The 25,834-nt window shown below is 40.0% G+C and overlaps 2 protein-coding genes across 14 annotated transcripts in view; one reads left to right on the forward strand and one right to left on the reverse strand.

The window, feature by feature from the left end:
* Positions 1 to 14,519, reverse strand: part of ESCO2 (establishment of sister chromatid cohesion N-acetyltransferase 2) — a 30,548-nt gene extending 16,029 nt beyond the window's left edge. Inside the window, exons 1-6 of one of the 6 annotated variants that reach the window (XM_086414864.1) lie at positions 12,027 to 14,519; positions 10,611 to 10,671; positions 9,035 to 9,860; positions 6,895 to 6,931; positions 3,810 to 3,867; positions 59 to 185 (exon numbers count right to left, since the gene is read on the reverse strand). In XM_086414864.1, the coding sequence (XP_086270990.1) occupies positions 59 to 185; positions 3,810 to 3,867; positions 6,895 to 6,931; positions 9,035 to 9,860; positions 10,611 to 10,663 (1,101 nt within the window). In that variant the 5' untranslated portion in view covers positions 10,664 to 10,671; positions 12,027 to 14,519. The other 5 variants (XM_086414863.1, XM_086414865.1, XM_086414862.1 and 2 more) reach the window with 5 other exon arrangements.
* Positions 14,520 to 14,603: 84 nt separating this feature from the next.
* The window catches only part of CCDC25 (coiled-coil domain containing 25), a 33,219-nt gene continuing 21,988 nt past the window's right edge, over positions 14,604 to 25,834 (forward strand). For 4 of the 8 annotated variants that reach the window (XM_086414869.1, XM_086414873.1, XM_086414866.1 and 1 more), the window contains exons 1-3: positions 14,604 to 14,707; positions 19,921 to 19,968; positions 23,155 to 23,203. In XM_086414869.1, coding sequence (XP_086270995.1) covers positions 14,680 to 14,707; positions 19,921 to 19,968; positions 23,155 to 23,203 — 125 coding nt within the window. In that variant the 5' untranslated portion in view covers positions 14,604 to 14,679. The remainder of the gene's footprint in view (positions 14,708 to 19,920; positions 19,969 to 23,154; positions 23,204 to 25,834) is intronic. The other 4 variants (XM_086414872.1, XM_086414874.1, XM_086414867.1 and 1 more) reach the window with 1 other exon arrangement.

Genomic DNA, 25,834 nt, shown 5'->3' on the forward strand with positions numbered 1-25,834 from the left:
TTCAGGTTCTATACGTGAGACCCACGTACAGGAGGAGCTTTGTTTTAAATTTACTCACAATGATGAGCTGGTCTTTTGTTTCTTTGTTTGAATCTCTGGTATTAGTACTCTTCTGTATGTTGACTTGTTTTAAGAAGTTAGTAGATGTGGTGGATCCCACAGAAGACTGTTCTTCAACTAGAGATCTTGAAATAGAAAGGTGGTAATTGTCATTTAATAATTTTAACATGTTTGATAAATTATAATGAAAAGAAAACATATGTAGATAACATTTGCAGAGGACTTTGCAATTTTTCGTGCTTTCTATCAGAAATAACTTGAAGTAATAGGGCTAGAAACAATGAGAAGCCTGAGGCCCACTCAGACAGGATCCGTAGTCAACTCAAGATAAAGTAACTAGGGAAGAATGATGGAAAGACTCAAATTCCTGTCTTCTAACTCCAAGTTCAAAGGATTTCATCTATAGTATCAGATGCATATGGGTTTCCTAGGTGGCTCACAGGTAAAGAATCCACCTGCTAAGCAGGAGATGCAGGTTTGATCCCTGGGTCAGGAAGATCCTCTGAAGAAGGAAATGGCAACCCACTCCAGTATTACCTGGGAAATCCCATGGACAGAGGAGCCTGGGGGCTACAGTTCATGGGGTCACAAAGCATCAGACATGACTTACTGATTAAACAACAACAACAAATCAGATGCATATACATAGGATTTCTTCATAAGTTGATGTCACCTTTAAAAATTAATCTTTTCTTGCTTTTTAAATCTTAAGACAATATTTACCCATGCAGGCATAAAGATATTCATGGAATGCCACAGCAAATAAGTAAACACTATACTGGATCTCACAGACCCACAGGAAGTCAGTCACCAGCAACCAGCATATTACAATCCAACAACTTTTTACTGGGGCATGGGGAAGTGAGTGAGCTGCTGCTGTTGCTGCTAAGTCGCTTCAGTCGTATCCGACTCTGTGCGACCCCACAGACGGCATCCCACCAGGCTCCCCCGTCCCTGGGATTCTCCAAGCAAGAACACTGGAGTGGGTTGCCATTTCCTTCTCCAATGCATGAAAGTGAAAATTGAAAGTGAAGTCGCTCAGTCGTGTCCGACTCTTAGCGACCCCACGGACTGCAGCCTACCAGGCTCCTCCGTCCATGGGATTTTCCAGGCAAGAGTACTAGAGTGGGATGCCATTGCCGTCTCCGGAGTGAGTGAACTAATACACACCTAAAACAGCACCCTGCTGCTGGTGCTACTAGGTCGCTTCAGTCATGTCCGACCCTGTGCGACCCCATAGACGGCAGCCCACCAGGCTTCCCTGTCCCTGGGATTCTCCAGGCAAGAACACTGGAGTGGGTTGCCATTTCCTTCTCCAATGCATGGAAGTGAAAAGTGAAAAGTGAAAGGGAAGTCGCTCAGTCGTGTCCGACTCTTGGCAACCCCATGGACTGTAGCCTACCAGGCTCCTCTGTCCATGGGATTCTCCAGGCAAGAGTACTGGAGTGGGGTGCCATTGCCTTCTCTGCACCCTACTAGTCTCAAATTCTTAGACAAAAAACAATTTAGCTGGATAGATGTTGAGGCAATTTTTTCCCTTTAGGAGACAATGCTGGGGCTGGCTTATAGAGGTTGCAAACTGGAGCCTATAGGCCAAATCCAGCTACCAGATATTCTGATTGGCTCACACAGAGTTTGGATTAGCTACGAATATTTTAAAATCTAGAGATTTCACTTAAAAATGTGTATTTCCAATATTGCAAGAGACACTGGAAGATCATTAGACTTGTTCACCAAGGAATCTAAGAGTTGGAGCCACTGGCACAGGCTCTTTTAGATGGAGTGTGCTTCTCCAGTTGGCTGCAGTCTCTGTAGGTACTAAGTTTATAACCCTTGCCTTACAATGAAATGACTTTCTTCCAAGGATCAAAGAAATAGAAATCTCTAGAGTAGAGGCAAGGGGGTGTGGGTGGGGGAACAAGTACCCAAAGCAAGAAGTTCAAACAGAAACTCACATTGATAAATAAAAAAAAAAAAACTGGAAAAATACCCTATGTAATGCTTTATGCTAACCCAATCTGTCCTCTTATCATCTGACTAGAAAATAGCTTTTATAATGACTTGACAAACCTATGGTGAGAAATATATTTCACATCATGACCAATGCAGATTCACATACATAACTGGGAAAAAAGATTCACTAAATACACTTACTATGTGAGAGATGTATTATTCCATTAAGGAAAAAATGCTAGATGTGATGCCCTTAAATTTTTATTGATGTGACAAACTATCAATACTAATAATACCAACAATATAAAAAACACTTATCTAGGTCACTGACTCCTCTATGCCTTATACAACCTTTGCTAAGTAACTCAGCACTTCCCATCCTTGCAGGCATTTTTACTTCTAGCCTAGCAATGTTAACACTTTATTATACACATTTGTTTAAATGTCTGTCCTCTTCTAACCATGACTTCCTTGACAGCAGAGCCATGTTGTACTTCTCTTCACATCTCTAAAATTCAGTGTAGTTCAACATCACACAGTATTGTATAAATGTTCGCCAACTGTAAGAGTACAAACCCAGACAATCTGTGATCTACCTAAAGTAAAAGTCAGAGTAAGCCACAGGAAACTGATGATATCTGACTTTTTGGGTCCTACCTAATGAGCAAATTTCAAATGATTCAACCAAGTCTCCTAACATCTCCCTGTGCTAGGTTAGTTTACACACTGTTAGCTGATTGTGATAGGTTTTTATCCTCAATAAATAGAAGACAGATGAGAAAAGGGAAAGGTGAAAGAAATTAGGAATATGGTCTCTGAAGGGGAAAAGCTACCCACCCGACCAATCTCCAAGACAATTTATGGTGAGATGCCCTAAGAGCAGGAAAACTTTACTAGGAAGTTCCCTGCTCATTATCTTCAGATGTTTATCATCAAACAGGGAAAAAAGAAACAAAGCTGCTTACTGAGCAGCTCCCTAGAGAAGGAAATGGCAACCCACTCCAGGACTCTTGACTGGAGAATCCCATGGACAGAGGAGCCTGGTGGGCTATAGCCCATACGGTCTCAAAGAGTCGGACACAACTGAAGTGACTTAATACTGCCTAGTGAGGTGTTCAAACTGTTAAGAAACTTCGTTCTCAGAGCTTTTTTGCATATACTTATAAGCACCCATGCCTCCCCCAGTTCCAGTTTTAGTTTTGAGCAGGATAGTGTGTAGCTTCAGCTGGAAATTATAACAGCATTGAGTTGCTGCAAGTTACTTATTCCTCTGGCCAGTCTCCTCATCTGTAAAATGGGGTAATAATGGTATCCACACCATGAGATGCCAAGTGCCCATTAAACATGAACTATTATCAGTATGTTATCACACAAAGGAGGCAATACAGCCTAATGGGCTTTGATTAATCATGGATTCTAGTCCTGGCTTTGTCATCTAAGAGCTGTGCAACTGTGGCTGAATTACAAGGTTTTCTCCGCTGCAAATGGTAATAATGATATCAAGCTTCTGGGTTGTTGTGGGGATAAGTGAAAGAGTGAATATAAATTATTATGGGTCAGGTATTATACAAAAATTGAAGAAATTACTGTTATTCCAGCCCATAAAGGTCTTTTCCTTCTCTTAATTCTTCAAGTTCTTATGAAGTTTCTATAAGAGGGTCTAATTTCATCTCCTATTCTAAATATTTCAATGGGGAAGAGAAAAATGCTCTCCAAATTAAATAGTATATGAAAAAAAGAGAGATCCAATGGACTCATAATTAAACCTTGAACATTAAAATAAGAGCAACCCTTACCTTTTTGTGTTGACTGAAGACATAGTGAAGATAGGATAGACAATGGACTCAGGAGAAACTGGTAAGGGAAAAAAGTGAACAATAATTTGTATCCCAGAATAAACTTAAAGCTTTAAAGCATAAGATTTTCAAGATTAATAAAACAAAAATACTCACAATACTTGATTTTAAGACTAACAGTAATTAAGACAGTACGGTATTGACAAACAGATGAATGTAACAAAATAGAGCCCCAAAACACCCACCACCTATGCACGTATAGTCAACTGATTTTTAACCAAGAAGCATAAGTTAATTCAATGGCAAAAAGATAGCCATCAAATTATGCTGGAACAATTTGACATCCATATACAAAAAAATGACAAAACTCACATAAATTTAACTCAAAATGGATCACAGATCTAAATGCAAAATGTAAAACTATAAAACTTCTAGAAGAAAATTCCACATGAACCTGGGTTTGATAATAAGTTTTTATGTACATCACCAAAAGTACTCCAGTAGCAATAGGCACATCAAGTCCAGAACCTGGTTTCCAAATAATATTCCCCAACAGAAGGGACCATGGTTCCTTGGAGAAACGGCTGAGTCTAGGACTAGGTTAGGGAAAATGCAAGAGGAGCCTATAGCCTTTTGTAGTGCCAGAAAGTAATAACGAAGTGCTCAAAAAGCAAAAGAAGGGGACATGTCAAAGAGAACTGACCCAATGGTCAAAGCTGGAACAATATGAATGACAGAACAAATCATGTAGTATTAGACTTTAATCCCAAATATAAAATATTCATGAGTGCATACTGGTGAATATTCAGGAGTCTATTTATTTACTTACAAATTGAGTACATAAATGGGAAAGAAGAGATAACTCTTCCTAACAGAAGGATTCCAAATAATATATGTGAAAATTTCCCCCTCCAGGAGATGAAGCTTAATCCCCATCCCTCCCTGAAAGGGTAGGCTAGACTTAACGACTTACTTCCAAAGAACAGAGTTTGGCAAAGGAAAAAGGGTAACTTTTACAGTGGAGAAATTGGGCAAACCTGACCAACCAAGTGATAGAGATTAAGTTAACATCATCTATAATGTCATTTGGACATTGCACCCAAAGTGGTGAGAATGGCATTCACCTCAGTGGCATTCTTCCTCCAAACCTATAACCCTGGTCTAACGATGAGAAAAACATCAGACAAACCCAGGTGCAGGAACATCCTATAATATAACTGGCCAGTACTCCTCAAGAATGTCAAGGTCATGAAAACAAAGAAAAGACTAAGAAAATGTCACAGACAAGAGGAGACTATGGAGACTCGGCAACTAAATACAGTGTGATGCCTAGGCTGGGTCCTACAACAAAAAGGGGATGTTAATGAAAAAAATCAGTCAATTCCAGATATAGCTTAGAGCTTATTTAATAATATACCAGTAATTAGTTTCTTAGTTTTGACAAAAGTATAATAGTCGTACAAGATGGTAACACCACCTTACCTGTCTCTGAGAAACCTACAGGTCAAGAAGCAACCAACAGTTAGAACAGGACATGGAACAAAGGACTTGTTCAAAATTGGGAAAGGAGTATGACAAGGCTGTGTACTGTCACACTACTTATTTAACTTCTGTGCAGAGTACATCATGTAAAATGCTGGGCTGGATGAATCACAAGCTGGAATCAAGACTGCCAGGAGAAATATCAACAACCTCAGATATGCAGATAATACCACTCCAATGGCAGAAAGTGTAGAAGAACAAACAAGCCTCTTGATGAGGGTCAAAGAGGAGAGTGAAAAAGCTGGCTTAACACTCAACATTAAAAAACTAAGATCACGGCATCTGGTCCCATCAGATAAATAAAAAGAGGAAATAGTAGAAGCAGTGACAGATGTTATTTTATTGGGCTCCAAAATCACTACAGATGATGACTGCAGCCATGAAATTAAGACACTTGCTCCTTGGAAGGAGAGCTATGACTAAACTAGACAGTGAATTAAAAAGCAGAGACATCACTTTGCCAACAAAGGTTTGGTTAAAAATATTGTTTTTTCCAGTAGTCATGTATGAATGTGAGAGCTGGACCATAAAGAAGGCTGAGCACTAAAGAACTGATACTTTCAAAGACTCTTGAGAGTCCCTTTGATTGCAAAGGGATCAAGCCAGTCAATCCTAAAGTAAATCAACCCTGAATATTCATTGGAAGGACTGATGCTGAAGCTCCAATACTTTGGCCACCTGATGCAAAGAACAGACTCACTGGAAAATAAGACCCTGATGCTGGGAAAGACTGAGGACAGGAGAAGGGGAGACAGAGGATGGGATGGTTGAATGGCATCACTGACTCAATGGACATGAGTTTGAGCAAACTCCAAGAGACAGTGAAGGAAAGGGAAGCCTGGAGTGTTGCACTCCATGGGGTCCCAAAAGAGTTGGACCTGACTTAGTGACTGAACAACAACAATAGGGTAAATGGGGTAAGACAGGTACAACTTCTCTGTAAATCTAAAATTACTACAAAATGAAAAGCTTATTTAAAAAAAGAAAAGAAGTGGGAGTTCCCTGGTGGTCCAGTGGTTACGATTCAGTGCTTTCATTCCCATGGCCTGAGTTCATTCCCTGGGTCCAACCTCTTACTTGAGAGATCTCTTCCCTAGATCACACTTAATCACTGGCAGACCCAGACAAAACCCAAAACTCCTGATTTTGGGTGCCCTCTTATGGCTTAGTGAATTCTGCTTACAATTGGGCTTTGATCACAGATATATATATTTTTCACTCCCTCCTATCATTTGGGGTAAAAGCATAGGTATGATGAGAACACCTGGCTCTAGATAGCTTAAGTAACTGGGCCATATCTCACAGACCAATTAATCAGAGTATTTTGTCTTAAGTTCTCCCATAAATTCTCCTTGTCTCCTCCTCAAAATGCACTGCACTGCTTATCATAGAAAACAGTGTTACCGAGAGCAACACAAAGTCATGGATACTGAATATTTTAAAAAGCCAAAATAGTATTGTATATAATTTCATATTGACACATGTAATGAAGCATTATTACATGAAAAAAACTCATTTTGAGAAGAAAAGTTCTCTTACTTACCTGCTTTGTTCTCACTAATGACTCCATCTGATGCATCCTGAAAATAATGAGTAAAGTTAAAGAAACCTATAATTCTTAATCATCACACATTTAGCCAATGAATCCCAAGAGATTCGTTTCTAAAACACAATATGTATTTTCATCATGAATTACATTTCATAATGACTTTAAATCCTCAATTTTCAGTTTGTTTTAAGGAAAATTTCCTCTGTATTTACTAAATGTAATACTTTTAAAGTAAAGTATTACATTTATATAGAGTGTGCATATTTAAGTTTATAATTTGTCATCCTGTCAAAAATGTATTATTTCCTGATAAAGATGACAGAATGAAAATCATAGAACAACCTGTCTACAAAAATAAATTGAACAACAGAAAAATCAGTAAAAATGGCAAAAATTTCCCTAGGAGCCGCCAAACTGAAAAGAGCCAACCCTTTGTCACAAGCTTTAAAAACAGGGAGCAAAGGAGAGAAAAACATCCTGGAGTAGTTGGAGAGGCTTCTAACTCCCACTTTTTGGATAGTAGCAGGGAGGTGGGAAAAACAAAGGAGAAAAACTTGTTACAAATTTCAGTAAACACTACTTATTTGATGAGACTTAAGAGAACATACAGCTTGGGGGAAAAGGAAAAAACTTTTGATTAAAGAACTCCTATTCAAAATCATAACTATCTCAGAAGAATGGGGGACAGGCCATCAGTTTGCCATTTCTCAAGGCTCCACAGAGTTGGGAAAAGGTTATGCACGCTCTAATGAAAACAGGATTTACCCTTAGCTGTGCTGTGCTTGGTTACTCAGTCCTGTTGGACTCTTTGCAACCCCATGGACTGTAGCCTGCCAGGCTCCTCTGTCCTTGGGATTCTCTAGGCAGGAATACTGGAGTGGGTTGCCATACCATCCTCCAGGGGATCTTCTCAACCCAGGGATCAAATCCATGTCTCTTATGTCTCCTGCACTAGCAGCCAGGTTCTTTACTGCTAGTGCCACCTGGGAAGCCCCTAAAAACACTAACTATCAAATAAAAGTTTCTCTGAACCACAGTCACGAAGGAACTTAAATAGCTACCTCCATAATACCAAAACCATAATACCATATTACCAAAAAAATGATGGTAGGCTTCATTAAGCCAAAAAAGGGAGGAAAATCCTATTTTTCTACTCTGCCTCAAAATTCTTTATAATTATGATAGTATATGGCTTCATAAAAGCAGTCCTCCAGACTGTAAACAAAATTTTGTTCCCATATGGCAGTAATCTCAGGGAACAAAGTATCAGGCTACCACTTGACAGGTCTTCATTTCCTTCCACTAAATCAATGTATGGAAACATATCTAGATCAGACCAGTTTTGCTGCTAATTTTACTTACTTTGTAAACATTTAAGTTTGCAGTTACCACTGTCAATGTTTTTTCCTGTCTATCAAGTATTACCAAGTATATTGCTAAATGGAACATGTTCTTGCTTGCCTAAGCCATAAGAGCAATTCTACTAATTATTTATACTGTTTCTGACAAAAAAAAAAAAAACACAACTGTATCTTGACAGGGGTTTTAGTTACATGGTATGTGAGTTTATCAAAATTCAGACTATATATCTGCACAATTCACTGTATATAGATACATGTCAATTAAAAAAAATAAGGGGCACCACTCAAGCTAAAATTAATTCTCAATCCATGTGTGTATATTGGGGGGGGGTCTTCTGCATTTCTCATCTTATTAGCCTTCTCCATGTCTATTTGATAATGAAGAGACAGTCTTGTTAAAACGACATGATGATTTCTCGGCAACATTTCTTTCTTTTCTGAGCTTCATTTTAAGGGACTAGCTACACACACACATACATACTTCCTACCTACATACATACAGATATGGTTTTCCCTGGTAGCTCAGTCAGGAAAGAATCTGCCTGCAATGGAGGAGACAGGGGTTCGATCCCTGGGTTGGGGAGATTCCTTGGAGAAGGAAATGGCAACCCACTCTAGTATTCTTGCCTGGGAAACACCATGGATGGAAGAGCCTGGCAGGCTACAGTCCCATGGGGTCACAAGAGTCAGACATGACTTAGCAACTAAACCACCACCACCACCATATACAGAGAGAGCCAACTTAGTTTTAGAAGCTATGAATTTCCATTTACCTTTATTAATTTCTCTTCACTTTTACTTCTTTCACTCAACAGCTCAACGTTCAGTTCTTTTTCTACTAACACACACTTTGGCGCTTGCCTTGTCTCAAACCTTCTTTCATTGACAGTCTCTCCACCAGACTCTTCAATAACTTCTGATTTATTTTTCTGGGTGAGTCCCAGTAACAGCTTATCTTCCAGGGATGATTTTCTCAATGAGGGCTTTTTCCTACTAACAAAAAAAGCTGCTCCACCCTGGAGGGTAACTTGTGGTTTGACCTTCTGGCTTAGAACTCGAGGAGCATTCAGATTATTTTCAGCTGAGTAACAATTATTCTCCACAGTTGGCTTATAGGTCACTCGGTACTGCTTGGAATTTTTAGAATTCTTTGATACAGGCTTGATGCATTTATATCCCACTTGACACTTAGCAGTTAAACTCTTCTGTGGTTTTTTGTTCATCTTCTTGGAGCAGACTGGTTTTCCTTGCATTTTTTCTGTCATATAGGAATACGATTTATCCTCATTATTAGTTTTTAGACCAATGGATCTACTCTCTTTTATCAGCTTTCTCTCCAATGGATTGAGGTACCACTTATCTTTGTTGTAAAAGGATACAACAGACACAGCAGATTTAAATGGTGAACCTTTATTTGCAGATGGCAATCCATTTTTAGTTGTTCTGAGTGGACTTGAAATCAAATGGCCTTGTTGAGAGCAATGAATCTTTCCTTCATTTTTATCACTGGTTTGGCAAATGTGCTTTTTATTAGGTAATGGAAATACATTTTCAGTGAAGTCCAAAATTAATTTCTTTGATGGAATATCTGATAATGGGCTATGAAAGGAAACAGTCCATTGATAGTTATTTTGGTTCGGTTTTTATGTCAATTTACTACTAAGCAATAAACAACTTCACCTGGAAGGCATATTAAAAATATATCTCCAAAAGCATCTATCTACATACACTATTAGATTAGCAGTAGGAATTCTCAAATTCTGTCTTTACAAAGTATTTGAGTATTTTTCAAAACTAAGACCCCAATAATGTTTGTGAAAACACTTTACAAAGAAGCTTTGAGAAATGTGTGTGTGTGTATGAGTGTTTTAAAACCTATTTCTAAGTTTTGGCCATATACTCTGAAACAAGTTCCCTAAAATGATTAACTATACACAATAAACTGACCACTTAGGGCCTGTAGTTTATATCTCTGGTATAACATACACAGAGTACACAGCTTTCTAGGATTGCTGTGTATAATAGGATGATCACCTATTATATGCAAAACAGCATGTTAAATATTACATGAGAGAGCAGAAAGAAGCAAGGTAATAAAAGATCTGACACATATTTCCAAGGTAACAGGTAACATAGGTAACAGCCCTTTTCCTGATTCCCTCCAAAGGCACTAAAAAATTAATTATAAAAGCTTATATTATTTCCAGACTAGAATTAGAATATAAAGTATTACTGTAACTACAAGGAGTAGGAAATGAAAGAATGGAAATATTTAGACATAGAAGAGAAGATAAAAAATATTTAAGACGGTAGATTTTTTTAAGAATTTCCACTCAGGATGAGACTTACATGTCCTGGCTCAAAGAGCACTGCTTCCTTTTTGTTGGCGTTAAAGTTGACATCCTAACTCCTAAAAGCAACAGAACAATAACCAAATAAATCCAATGTGTATAAAAACTGCTATATCAAAACTATGATTTATAATACTGAAACAGTTCTCAGATGGGTGATGGTCCATTAAGATAAAAAAAAAGTTGTTTTTTTTTTTTTAAAGCAAATTACTTTGATAAAGGTTTAAAGCATGAAGGGAAAAAAAACAAAAACAAAACACTACCTCACAAAGAAAGTGAAGTCTCTCAGTAGTGTCCAACTCTTTGCGACCCCATGGACTGTAGCCTACCAGGTTCCTCCATCCATGGGATTTTCCAGGCAAGAATACTGGAGTGGGTTGCCATTTCCTTCTCCAGGAGATCTTCCCCACCCAGGGATTGAAACCGGGTCTCCGGCACTGTAGGCAGACGCTTTACCGTCTGAGCCACCAGGGAAGCCCCTCCACTAATTAAGCAGAGACAGTACAATTTAATTTAAGAAGGAACAGTACAAATTTCAAGCTGGAAAATGGTCCTACCAAAGAGGAAGGATTTTACCCCATTTCAGGACACACTTTCCCGACTTCAACAGCCTGATGAATTCATCTCAGGTTTAATCACTCTATATCCTGGGCAGCTGTCCTTCCCATAGCCCTCACCACCCGCCTCCCCCCAAATCCCAAAAGCCCTCCTGCTGTTAGATGCTCTAGCCCTAGGCTTCCAATCCACCCTGCACTTCCTTGGTATCCATTTTGCGTATTTTCTCTTCTCGTCTTTGGCTTGACGGTCTTTCCCTACAGGCTGCAGGTACAATGAAGGCAGAGACCATCTCTAACTTTTTCATCAGAAGCCAGCAAGAAAACAGGGAAGCATAATTCTCTCACATTTTATTAGCTGAGGAGCCGCTTGTTTTCTTATTTACAAAATACTCTGACCTCCTAAGGCTGCGAGTAATAAACACAATGACGCATGTTAACTCTCGAGCAGATGGTATGTTGCTCAATAAATTTTCCCTTCCCCTTCCTTTCGGATCAAGTGTATTTTTAATACACAAGCATAACTTTCAAGTTATACAGAAAGACCTGAGTCTCTGGAAATTCGTGTCGAGCTGCAGCTTTAAAGATCTTTCTGAGGCTGAATAAGGAAAGACAGGAGAGAAAAGCGACCCTGTCCCCACACGCTGTCAGGGCAAAAGGGCGAGAAAACTCAGCGTCAGAAAGATGGAAACCAGGAGACCTGGAAGCGCGTACACCAGCTCCTCGCTCTGGTCTCCAGCCTAGAACGCGCCAAGCACCGAGCAAAAGCTCTCTTCCTTTGACATTCATCCCCACGTTCCACAGAACCTCCTGATCCCCTGGTTCTTCCACATCACGCCTCGGCCCCACGCAGCACTTACCTGGTAGCACCTCAGACAGGCGACCTCTCCTCAGCCGAGCCCGTGGTCCCCCACTGTATTCAAATTCTCGCGCGCCAGTCCAGGCGGAAACCGCTGCGTTCCGATTCGCCGCTTCCCAGCTTCTCCAAGGGCAGGCTCGACGATTGGTTGTGCACCAGCGCTTGCCCCGCCTCTTAGGAGGTGGTCTCCAAGAGTCTCCCGCCCTTGCAAGACTGAAACCTCTCCCCTGGTGGAAACCACGTCTTCCAGAACCCCTTGGGCAGCGCCGGGCTCCTGTCGGGAGGCCTTACCTAGGTGCATTCTGGGAGTTGTAGTTTTCCGTAGAATGAAGGCGTTCTCTGGTACTGGACATATTGAGGTCACTTGCTGTAAGATTTTTTTTTTAATAGCAGCCTAAGCTTACTCCTTGGAAGCAAAGTTATGACCAACCTAGATAGCATATTCAAAAGCAGAGACATTACTTTGCCAACAAAGGTCAGTCTAGTCAAGGCTATGGTTTTTCCTGTGGTCATGTATGGATGTGAGAGTTGGACTGTGAAGAAGACTGAGCACCGAAGAATTGATGCTTTTGGACTGTGGTGTTGGAGAAGACTCTTGAGAGTCCCTTGGACTGCAAGGAGATCCAACCAGTCCATTCTGAAGGAGATCAGCCCTGGCATTTCTTTAGAAGGAATGATGCTAAAGCTGAAACTCCAGTACTTTGGCCACCTCATGTGAAGAGTTAACTCATTGGAAAAGACTCTGATGCTGGGAGGGATTGGGTGCAGGAGGAGAAGGGGACGACAGAGGATGAGATGGCTGGATGGCATCACTGACTCGATGGACGTGAGTCTGAGTGAACTCCAGGATGGACAGGGAGGCCTGGTGTGCTGCGATTCATGGGGTCGCAAAGAGTCGGACACGACTGAGCGACTAAACTGAACTGAAGATTCTCAAGTTACTTTTCACATTTGAAGCTATAATGTTGGCGATCAGTCGCTAAGTCGTATCCGACTCTTGGAACCCGATGGACTGTAGCCTGCCAGGCTCCTCTGTCCATGGGATTCTCCAGGCAAGAATACTGGAGTGGCTTGTCATTTCCTTCTGCAGGGGATCTTCCCGACCCAGGAATCCAACCCAGGTCTCCTTCATTGCAGGCAGATTCTTTACCGACTGAGCTACGGTTACTTTTTTTTTTTCCCTAGTGGTGTTAGGGGAGAAGACAATGGCGCCCCACTCCAGTATTCTTGCCTGGAAAATCCCATGGACGGAGGAGCCTGGAAGGCTGCAGTCCGTGGGGTCGCTGAGGGTCGGACACGACTGGGCAACTTCACTTTCACGCATCGGAGAAGGAAATCGCAACCCACTCCAGTGTTCTTGCCTGGAGAATCCCAGGGACCGGGGAGCCCGGTGGGCTGCCGTCTATGGGGTTGCACAGAGTCGCACACGACTGAGGTGACTTAGCAGCAGCAGCAGCAGCAGCAGTGATGTTAGGTGAAGCAATTAAAAAAATTTTTTTTTCAAGTTAAATAAAAAATTAAATCACGGCAGTAACATCGACATGCCAGGTATTCATGAATGTTTTAGTATTTTATTTCATTCACCACAGCCTATGGGATATGTACCATCATTCCCATTTTATAGAGAATAAAACTGAGGGCCTGAAAACAATTATTATTCATAGGACAGTGTAGATTCTTCCTTTGGAAAGCCCAAAAGTTCCTAAAGCACTCGTTTGTTATTAGCTACGTTATTTTGTGTACCACCTCCTAGTACACTCTCTGGCACATTTCTTAGTTCTAAAAAATTCAGTTAAGTGATGCGCTTAACTTCACATAAGAAGATAATAGAAATAATCAGGTTAAAGCGAAATGCTGATGGGAACTGAGTCAGATCATTCCCACTTTACAGCTGAAGATGTGAGGTTCCCTCAGCCTCCTAGGTAACAGATGGCAGATCTTGGATTTAAAGGTGGAACAGTACGAGTCCAAACGCAGAGAGGCATACTGCCTCCGGTGAAACTATCTTTAATTCTGGAGTGTTCACCACGTCCTAAACCTTTTATACCTATTAACTTACTTACCCTTGGCAAAATAACCTGTTTATTAACCGCTCCATTCATACTCATTTTGCAGCTAAGTGCAGCAACCGAAAGTGCCCAACAAGTGATGGAGCTAGAATGAAAATAGTGGAGGAATTTGGGTTCATTTAAAATTTAATGAGCTTCTATACTAAGTTCCAAGTACCGTGATTAGTTCAGTGAAAGCGTAGCCGTGAAGAAGGCACAAGGTTTCTACTTTCGGGGAGCCCAGATGCGGGTGAAAAGCGGCAAATGAAACCAACCTGATAGCCCACAGGGTGGAGGTTCTAAAAATAAAGCCAGGCAGTGGCATTTCTCTCTTAAGATAGTTCCCCGCATCGTTTTCCACCCACCAATGCTCCTGCCTCCATCCTCTTCCCTTTGACCCCCAAATAGAGTTCCGAGGGCGCCGACACCGCCTCCTCCGCAGAATTGGAGATGGCGCCGGCGACAGGCGTTATGACGCGACCCGACGTCAGCCGGAAGTGCGTGGAGCAGTTCCGGGGAACGCGGCCTCCGCGCTTCCGGTATCCTGAGCTTCCAAGTTTGAGTACTGCTGCTGGGCGCTGTAGTTGTCCCACCGCCGCTGGCATCATGGTGTTCTACTTCACCAGTAGTAGCGGTGAGTGGTCGCCGAGACCTTCCGGGTCCCTATCTCGACTGTGGGGCTCCGAAGCCGGACCTCGAGGCCACCGCTAGCCTGGTCCTTAAGTGCCTTCTCGGCAGTGAGTGCCTCTTCCCTCGTCCTGATGGTCTCTCCACCGTGTCCGTCCCAGTCCTCCCAGTGTGCCTCCTCGTCAGTGCCTGGTTTGGGGGGAGGGAGCGTAGAGGGTCCATCCCCAGTGCTCTCTTTGCCTCCGGTCGGTTTCCCTTTTCCCTTCAGAAAGACCTGTCGCTACCTGAAATCAGGCAGTTTGTGGACTTATTCACACTACCATCGTGAAGTCTTCTCTTCCCCACCCACCCCCGTAACATTTAATCTTGCTGCTCTCTGGTAAGAAAGGAGACACCTGCCAACAACTCTGCCTTACAGAAAGGGCGCCTTACCCTTCCAGGAAAGGGTTATTGGGTTTGGATGCTACCGAAAGACTGGAGTGGCGAGACATACACTCATTGGGCAGAGTTAATGTCCCAGATTTTGAAAAGTGACATGATAGTTTCTGATTTGTCTTTGGCAGGCAAGAAAAGGGTGTGTTTAGTCCCCAGGAACTGCGGTGTCTTCGTTTCTCTACTTATATTTTTCTCTTTGCCTTAAATCAACCCCCTAGCTAGCTGCTCCTCCCCAGAGACAGCCCTCGCCTATCTTTTCCAAATGCCTTTCTTTCCTTGTTCCCACCCCAGGATTGCTTAGGTATATCTCTTGGGGGAATCCCCTTAACACAATGTATACGTTCAGCATTGCACTTAACATATGATGTTAAACTTTTGTCTGCTTGAGATAGAGTGTAAGCCCGTTGAAGGCAGGTACAGGCTCTCCTTGTTCCGCTAGCATAGTGCCTGGCTCTTAATAGGAACTCAATAAATACTTACTGAATAAATGAATGCTATTTTTTGACTTCTGGCACACTCTATTCTATTGCTACTCTCTGCCTACTTGTTAAAGGTGAAATTTAAGTGAAACTAGCAATAGTGGTTATGTGGGTTTGAACAGGGTGGCACTTGCTCTTTAGAGATGAGCAAGTTGAAGCCCAGGAAAGTTGTAACTCACAGAGCCCTCCTCTGCTACTCCGTCACACTGTCACATCTCATTTTTCTCACTAGTTTAGGCTTCCACAGTGTGCTATTAGCCATTTCTCTGTTTCCGTGGACTTAGTTTTTTCTTATCCATATTATTAAAATTACTAGAAACAAAATTCAAACTAGCCTGAAAAATCATTCTAAGCTCCTAATTGCATTTTTATCTGCTGTCTGTCCTGTTCTGCCCCTCTGTCATAATATAACAGAAGCGTCTTTTTGTAGCTTCTCCACTCACAAGAGTCCTTGACAACATAGTTATCCATACAAGTCCAACAATGGAATGACAAATATAGGCAGGGCATGTTGTTGTCCTTCTTTAGTTGCTAACTCCTGTCTGACTCTTTGAGACTCTGTGGACTGTAGCCTGCCAGGCTCTTCTTCCCAGGCAAGAATACTGGGGTCAGTTGCCATTTCCTTCTCCAGGGGATCTTCACTGACCCAGGGGTCAATGTCTCCTGCATTGCAGGCAGGTTCTTTACTGAGCCACCTGGGAAGCCCGAGGCAAGGCGTATAGGTACTAAATGTGTTTTACACAGGCTACGTTATTCTCCTTAAAGCAATTCTAAATTCTTTGAGTGCCAGTCATATATATGGAGATGCCCCTAATAGAGTAGAGGGCTTCAGTTGATTTGTGGGTCATTTTTTTCTCATTGGCTTCCATTGCAGCATCAGAACTGCTTCCTGTTGGAAAAATATTTGGCCTCTTAGGTCTAATAAATCTACGATTGTGCAGCTTTTAAAATTGCAGAGTAATATAGTAGTAAAATTTTTTACATATTCCAGTATGGAAAACAATTTGAACATACAGAATCTTCAGGAAATGACTTCAGATAGATAGATAGATAAGCTTTTCAACCAACTGATGGTTTACTGCAATAAAACCCCCCTTTAAAAAAAAAAAAAGTGGGCTGGAAATCGCAGTAGAAAATTTTTGCCTTCTCTTTTAAAATTAGTATCTCTGATTAAAATCTGCTTATTCTTTCATGCTCCCATAATAGATTAAGAAAACAATAACCTTGCTGTATTTTCAGTGTCAAATTCAAGACCGTCTGATTTATGGATTCCTGCACATTAGTGCATTAAGCATGTTAAGTTCACATATGTTTTTAGTACCTTTTACCAGTGTCCTTCTCAATATAGACGGTTCTGTAAATTATGAAATTATCACAACACCTCAAAAGTTGGGTTGATTGCTACACCTGAGTCAGGAGTCTTCAAGACAACTAGTTCTCTTACTAATTACATTATTTGGGTGAGAGTTACAAGAGTACTAGAATAATTCAGTTTACTCTTCCTTTATCCCTCTAACATGGAAAGGGAAAGTTGCTCAGTCATGTCTGACTCTTTGTGACCCCGTGGACTATACAGCCCATGAAATTCTCCAGGCCAGAATACTGGAGTGGGTAGCCTTTCCCTTCTTCGGGGGATCTTCCCAACCCAGGGATTGAACCCAGGTCTCCCACATTACAAGCAGATTCTTTACCAGCTAAGCCACAAGAGAAGCCCAAGAATACTGGTAGCCTATCCCTTCTCCAGGAGGTCTTCCCAACCCAGGAATCGAACAGGGGTCTCCTGCATTACAGGTGGATTCTTTACCAACTGAGCTATCAGGGAAGCCACGGAGGAGAGCTTAATTCAGACTTCTTACTCAGAAGTCATGCTTCTTTTTAAAAAAAATTTATTTTCTATTTTGACATTTCAGTCTTTTGGAAAAGTTACAGGAATATTAAAAGATTTCCTTTATAGCCTTCTCTCAGATTCCCCAAATTCTAACATTTTTACCACATATGCCTTATCTCCTTTTCCCTTCTTCTTTTTCCACGTTTTCCATCTCCCTTTGCCCCACTCTGTCTCTCTGCACACACACAAACACACTCACAGGTTTTTTTTTTTTTTTCCTGAACCATCTGTAAGTTGTGTCTTACCCCTAAATACCTCAGGGTATTTTTCTTAAAATCAAGAATATTCTGTTATCAGAAGGCATTGTTCACTATCCAAATTAGGAAATTAACATTGCAGTGATACTATTACCTAGTCAGCAACTTATATCCAGTTTTCATCAGAGTCCTAGTAATGAACTTATCACAAAAGAAACCTGCAAATCAATTGTTGCATTCTGTTGTCATTCATTGCTCTCTGGAGTCTTCTGATCTGGAGCAATTGTTCAGTCTTTGTCTCTCATGACACTGTCTGTTGAAAAATTATTCTGTAGAATGCCCCTCAGTTTGGGGTTGTAGCAGTTATGTTATTAACCACCTCATTTTATAGGTCCGCCATCCATTATCTGTCATTCTCTTGGCAGAAGCTTAGCTAGCTTGCCCTGCAGAGACAGCTTTGTTTACTTCAATCATTAAAAAAAAAAACAACACCTTTTTTTCTGATTACAAAAACCATCTATATATTTTGTAAGCAAGTAGGTAAGGTCACTGTTAACAGTTAAATATATATGTATCCTTCCATAGTATAAAGAAAATGGGTGTGTGTATTAGAAACATAGGTAAGCATGTTTATATGTACAATTATTATTTTTTTTTACATATTGAATCTTACTGTTTATAGATAACACAGAAATACTGTTCTGCTAGTTATTCACCTACTTTTTATTTTTAATGGATCCATGGCATTTTGTTTATGTGTTCTATATTCTTAATTAACGCCTGTTCAGTTTGTATGAAGAGCTTCATTGCTTGGTGAAGTGTTAATCAGTAGGGTATGTACTCTTGGTGGTGACATTATAGGATCAAAAGGGTGTACAAATATAACAGCGCCCCAAGTGAACATCTGAAACACTTTTTAGTTGTCCTGCAGTTGGTATTTGTCCAAAGCTGTGCAAAGGGCTTATCAGGATAATATAATACTTAATTATAGACAGATCTGTCAACTAGTCAATACAAACATTCTCTCCTTTCAGACTTCTCTCAACTACTTCCAAGTACTTATGGATGGTAGTCATCATAACTGCTCACTAAAGGAATTGGGAGTCTTCTGTTCCCAAGAAGGGCAACTATGCTTGATCATTTAAGGAGCTTTTCATTTGGAAAGTACAGGCAACCCTGAATTTACGAATCTACAAATGAGAGTTCAGAGGTCCACTTAATGGAGTAGTTCCAGCTCTGGAGCGACAACCAGCAGACCACCTAGCCCAACCTTAACACCTGTCAGCCAGGCTTTGTAGACAGAGACCCAGTGGCTGTTAATTCAGGACTCTAGATCCAAATGGGGTCTAACAGATTTTGGTAGACTAGCTCAGAAACTCAGGACCCCGTTAGGATTTCAAAACCTAACTGATGGCAGATGGAGGAGCCCACAGCAAAACACACTAGCTCAGGAAAGCCAATGTCATTTCTAAGGTAAGCCATACCCGGAATATCCAGTTTGATTTAGGGTAGGAGTTAACACTGATTTCACATTAGAAATCACTATAAAAAGAGATCTTTAAAAAAAAAAAAAAAACCAATCCCCAGAGATTTGGATTTGGTTGGTCTTAAGTGGAGCTGGAGCAAAATTAGGTGATTCTATAAACAGGGTTCAGTGTCACTGATGAGAAGAAGCTTGAGAGCCATGTTGCCCCTGAATGTGGTAGGGAGCCAGGTATGATTTGCAGCACCCCTGGAATGCAACTAAATCAAATCATGGAAGATAAACCTTACCTAAGTATTGGAACCTATTTTTAAATGGTTGAGGTGATGAGTTTGGGTGGTTTTTTGGAAAAAAAAAAAAAAGTACATATATATATATATTTTGAAGAAAGCAAAAGTAGATGATGGAACTAGAATTGCATTGTGCTACCTCCCTGAGAAAGTAGGAAAGCAGCCATTTTTAAGAGGATTGGTCAACGTTTTACAGATTGTCAGTATTTTAGACTTTGTGAGCCACATACGGTCTCTCTAGCTTATTCTTCTTCATTTTGCTTCTTTCAACCCTTTAAAAATGTAAGAATCATTATGAGCTCAAGGGCTGTCCAAAAACAAGGCTGGATTTGGCCTACCAGCCATGTTTTGCCAACCCATCATAAGCATTTGTCCCTTGTTTTTCCCACCAAATAGGTGTGTCTGTAATGATGTTATCTAACTATGTCTTATTTTTGTTTTGTCTTAGTTAACTCGTCTGCTTACACTATTTACATGGGAAAGGATAAATATGAAAGTAAGTTTTCAAAAGCATTTGATTTTGAAATTTCCAGCAGGTAAGTGTTAATTGCCTATTCTCTCCATGGTTTGTTGGATGAGTTTTTAGTTAACTACTATAACCCATTAGAAGGAATTCCAAATGATTAATTTTCTTATAATGTAGTTGTATCAAGTGATAATTGAGAGAATTAGACCATTTGTTGCTGATTAGGAACTTACATAGTTTTGCGGTATCATTTGATTTATGGGTGATAGGAATCAGAAGTTAACCTTTGCTAGTTTTCATCAAATAAAAATAATCTGTGGCTTAGACTTTTGCAAAGATCTTTTTCTGTACATTTTTACCTCATTTGAGAAACATATCTTGGTTTTTTTGAGGCAGAAGATGGTTCTTTTTGAGTTGAAATGTGAACAGTGTTTTGAAGCTTTCTTGACCACTCTCACACATATATCTATATCTTTTTATATATATATACACACACACAGACACATCTATCACATAAAATGTATATAACATTATAATTATGATGATGTGATAGTTATATAACAATATAATTATAAATCAGATCTATACAACTGTTTTGAACCCTGCTATAATCATAAGCAGACTCAGTGTAAGCAAGACTATCACATCCTAGCCAAGAGAAAAAAACCGTATAGCATAACTCATTTTTAAACAGTTTTTCCTTATAATGAATTTATGCCATTGACTCTGGGTGTGACTTAATGGAAAAGCAGTGTGCAGTGTATTAAAACTTGAGTTTTATATTTCTCCTTGTAATCCATGAATGTCCTGGGTAAATTTTCTCATAGCATCCTCCTGATGAACGTAACTGAGGATGCTGCTGATACCTCCCTATATTACACTGAGCAATAAGGCACAGGTATATCTCCCGGAGTTTGCTGAAACTCATGTTCATTGAGTCGGTGATGCCATCCAACCATCTCATCCTCTGTTGCCCTCTTCTCCTTCTGCCCTCAAGCTTTCCCAGCATCAGGGTCTTTTCTGATAAGTTGACTCTTCACATCAGGTGGCCAGTGTATTGGAGCTTCAGCTTCAGCATCTGTCCTTCCAACAATTATTCAGGGTTGATTTCCTTTAGAATTGACTGGTTTGATCTCCTTGCAGTCCAAGGGACTCTCCAAGAGTCTTGTCCAGCACCACAGTTTGAAAGCATTGATTCTTCCGCACTCAGCCTTTATGGTCCAACTCTCACATCCGTATGTGACTACTGGAAAAACCCTAGCTTTGATTATACAGACCTTTATTGGCAAAGTAATGTGTCTGCTTTTTAATATGCTAAGTTTGTCATAGTTTTTCTTCCAAGGAGCAAGCATCTTTTAATTTCATGACGGCAGTCACTGTCCACAGTGATTTTGGAGTCCAAGAAAATAACATCTGTTACTGTTTCCACCTTTTTCCCATCTGTTTGCCATGAAGGGGTGGGACCAGAATAGGGGTCAGTTTTTCTGTGAACCTAAAACTGCTCTGAAAAATAAAGTCTGTTAAACAAAAGCAATGCAAAATGAGATAATATTAACAGCAGACATACAGAGAGTAAATGTGATCAGGGAGAGCCAAGAAGGCTTCTTAGAGGAGTGGGTTAAAGTGGACTGGCTAGATTGTGGAATCCTTTAAACCTCAGTTGTAGGAATTTCTTTCTATAGATATAAATCTAGATACAGAGTTTACACCTCCGGATGTAAATTTAGATTCTACCCAGACCCCATTGGAGTGGTATTTCACTGTTGTTAAAGTATATGTAGGAAAAAAACCTGTCGTGTAGGACATTTTTTCCCCAGGTACTTTTAGAGTCACGCACTCTCCTAGTCTGCTGTTAAAATGGTATCACGTTTTTCAGGTGCTATGTTCTCTACGGTGCCTAGCACATCACATTTACTTCTAATAGTCTTGCTGACTTCTGACAAAGGACTGGATGGAACAAAAAGGAATTTTAAGTTGGACAGTTTTCTTTCAATAAAAAAAGCTTTCTGATGTGTTCTTTATTAGCCAGCAGGTGTCACCAGGGAGCCAGACATTGCCCAAATGAAAAGAAGTTTTTATAATTTCCTTTTTCTCATCTTTCTGATTATTTCTTGGAGGTTTGCTCAACTTTTTACTTGCACTTGTAGAAAACTCTTCAGAAAACTCAAGGTGTATGCATTTGCTTAAAGTGCCCTCATCCGAGAGGGTACTCTAGCATCTTTTTGCTTTTCTGGACGATAAATACCTCATTCAAGTTAGGTAGATTGTACTTGAGTACATTTTAAATCATCATATGTGAATCGCTTTGTTTACCTTTTTTTATCTTTTTATCTAATATCAATACCAAGTAATGCTTCTGTATTAAACACAGTTAGTTACTAATTATTGATATGATTCACTGGAGGTATATATTGAAATAAAATATACACACATGGGAATTCCCTGCCAGTCCATTGGTTAGGTCTCTGCACTTTCTGCTGTGGCCCAGGGTTCAATCCCTGGTTGGGGAACTGAGATCCCACAAGCCATGTGGTGTGGCTAAAAAAAAAAAAAAAAGCATACAGTTTAAACAAATACTTCACCTTTGTTCACTTCACCTTTTGAACAAATGCTTCATGATTGTAATTGTTCAATTGTAAAACCTGTTAAAAGTGTTTTTAAAAAAAGAAGGTTAAGTGAAATATGCTAAAGTTTACTGTAAGTTGGGAAGGGAAAAAAATACCAGTCTTTTCCACAAAACTTTTTCTCTCTCTTAATGAAGAAAAGAGTAATTCAAAAAGGCTTTGATGATGGAAAATTAAAAAAAATTTTTTTGAACAGTTTTTGTTTTATTTAAAAATTATTTATTTTTTATTGAAGTATAGTTGATTTAAAATACTACTTAAGGGAATTCCCTGGCAGTCCAGGGTCAGGACTCAGCACTTTCATTGCCAGAGCCTGGGGTCAGTCGCTGGTTGGGGAACTAAGATCCTGAAAGCTGTATGGTATAGCCAAAAAAAAAAAAGAACCAAAGAATAATTTTAAAACTGAATTAAAATTTTAAAAATAAATATTATATTCGTTTCATATGTACAACATAGTGATTAGGTATTTTTATAGATTGTACTCCATTTAAAGTTCTTACAAAGTAATAAAATTTAAAGTTATTACAGCTGTATTTCTCTGTACTGAACAGTGTATCTTGTTGCTTATTTGTTTTTACTTTGTTCTCTTCTGTCTCTGCAGATGAAGATCTGATAAAGTATGGCTGGCCTGAAGACATTTGGTAGGTAACAAATTTTGGTTCTGCTGTTTACAGATCGTTATTTACTTTCTGAGACTTGGCCAACCACCTGACTCCTGTGATTAAAACTACAACTCATGGTTTGCCATTTGTTTATGACTGTTCAGTGGTAAAAAGCTGACCACCAGCTCCCTTCACTTATAAGTACCACGTTAACTGGGAAGGAGGCCTCAGAGATGGACCTCAGGCCTGACTGAAAAGGTCTTCAGAACATAGGCTTACTTTTACTGCCTGTGTGTCTCCTCAGAGTAGGTGGCTGAGACCACCACACTGAAGCCCCAGAGATCTCCAGATCTGTCACGCAAGAGATAAGAATGATTATATATGTTATGTAGTTACCTGCTGTAAGGTTTGGGGCAGACATACCTGCAGAGAAATGATTACATATTCAGATGCACTATGAGAGGCAATTCACAATAGCCTTTTACCTGACATTAAAAGAAAAAAAGTAAGTGGAAGAGAAATTTCCAACATTCAGCCTACATCTCCCGGAGTGCACTTACTGAACTGGTGTCTACAGATGCCTGATACCCATGTCAACACTCTTAATATTAATAATCTTGAGATTTAATGTCTTGTTGGAAGTGATTGACTAGTATTTCCAGAAGCTATTTGAGGTCTGATGTGAGCTGGCATAGCCCTAAATTTCAAGACCTGTTCCAGTTCATAAACCATTAATCCTGGAAACGTTCTGAGGCATACAAAAAATGAATGAGTTAATCTGCATTCCAGGGCAGATTTTCAACCTGGGTCACCTTGATGTAGACTCTGGAACTGAACCTCTGGGAATGTCAACATCTGAGTTTATACTAGGAAACCTCCTACAGTGCTTGGAAGCAAAGAATTTTTCTAGGATTAAATGAGAATGGAACTAAACTCATTTTTTAAAGTCTTTATTGAATTTGTTGAAATATGGCTTCTGTTTTATGTTTCTGTTTTTTTTGGCCGTGAGGCATGTGGAATCTCAGCTCCCCAACCAGGAATCAAACCTGCACCCCCTGTATTGGAAGTGCAGAGTCTTACCACAGAAGTCCATCATGGAAGTCCCTAAATTCTTTTTAAACAAAGGAAAATAGAAAAAGTGTGCGTTTACTGCCTCCAGACTCCCTGCTACTGCTACTGCTAAGTCACTTCAGTTGTGTCCGACTCTGTGCAACCCCATAGATGGCAGCCCACCAGGCTCCCCCGTCCCTGGGATTCTCCAGGCAAGAATGAGTAATATATCCAGAGACCCCACTTGAAGAAGTAAAATTACCCAACTTTGGGTGCTCTGCATCTCTACAGTCTCAGGTCAGGGATGCTCATATATTCAAGTTTCTAGTCTCTGTATTCAGTGATTAAGCAGGGAGAGGAAAGTAAGTGGAAGAGAGAGAACTAGGGAACTAGTGGGCGTAATTTAAACTTGGAGTGAGCATTTGGGACGTTTGTTAAGGAAGCTTGCTCCAAATAGTTTACAGAGCTGACGTTTTTGTTTGTTTTACACTTCAACCAAAGCCCTGAATATCTGTACATTTCCCCTGTCCTTTGTAGAGGTGTACCTATAAGCCTGAAGTTCAGGTAGATGAGCAGTGGTATTGCTGTGTGTGTTTTAGTACTTTGCCTGCCTGTGTATGAACCCAGTATATATGTATGTTGAACTATATATGTATTTCTACTGACAAAATTCCACATCAGGGACCTGTAAGGGAAGTGAGAATACAGTCAAGCTACTATGGGTATGTAGAAAAGAGTTGTTGTAAATAGAGAACTTTAAATTGGAATGGGAGAAGTTTTCTCAATTGAGCTTGCTTATGAATGGGGTATTTTTCTAACATCCTAAAACAGGGTAGTAAGATATAATTTCTAGATTTTCAAGAAGCTTATTTTCTGGCTGGACAGTGCCGAGCAGAAGAAAATCAGTAGGAATCTCTTACATGAGAATGCAAATGAATAAATGAACCTGAAGAAGAAAAATAAACCAAGATGTTATGTTCATTTCTGGCTGTCAGTATTTGTGAGGAGTAAAACCTAGAGTCATCATAGACTGCCAAAAAACGTGTAAAACTTTTTTGTATTCAAAGTCACTAGCAAGATGCTTAACCTTTTTAAAGAGGGCATTACAAACAGCATAATCTTGACCTTTAAATAGAATCACACTGTCTACATCTTGGAGTGGGTATAAATGTGTAACCATTTTCAGTTCTAAAAAATTCTTTAATACTAATAAATTATCTAGAGAAATATATAATGGGCTGTGATGTTGTTCCCTTAAAATTTTATTAAACATTCTTCAGTCTTGAAAGGACTAAGGAAGAGAAGACTGAAGTTAACAGAATCAGGAGTGACAGCTGTGTGTTACCATTGTTTGCTAGCATTCTGAAGTCATCTTTGGGTGTTGGGAAGAGATATCCACCTCATTTGGTGATTTCTAAAGGTGAATAACTTAAAATCCCCAAATGTTGGGTTAGGTGAAAAAAGGACATTTTAAAAAGATTTAATTAAATTAATGAAAGATAGAACCTTAATGAAAGGTAAATGCAGGACTTTGGGAGTAAGAGGGCTTTCTAATACTTTTAGGACAACATCATAAAGGGCAATCACCATGCTTTCCCAGGAATCGAGTGTTAGTGTCAT

The sequence above is a fragment of the Bos grunniens genome, chromosome 8 (genome assembly GCF_055505025.1).
Source record: "Bos grunniens cultivar Pamir isolate PY7600 chromosome 8, Bosgru_T2T1.0, whole genome shotgun sequence".
NCBI lineage: Eukaryota > Metazoa > Chordata > Mammalia > Artiodactyla > Bovidae > Bos > Bos grunniens.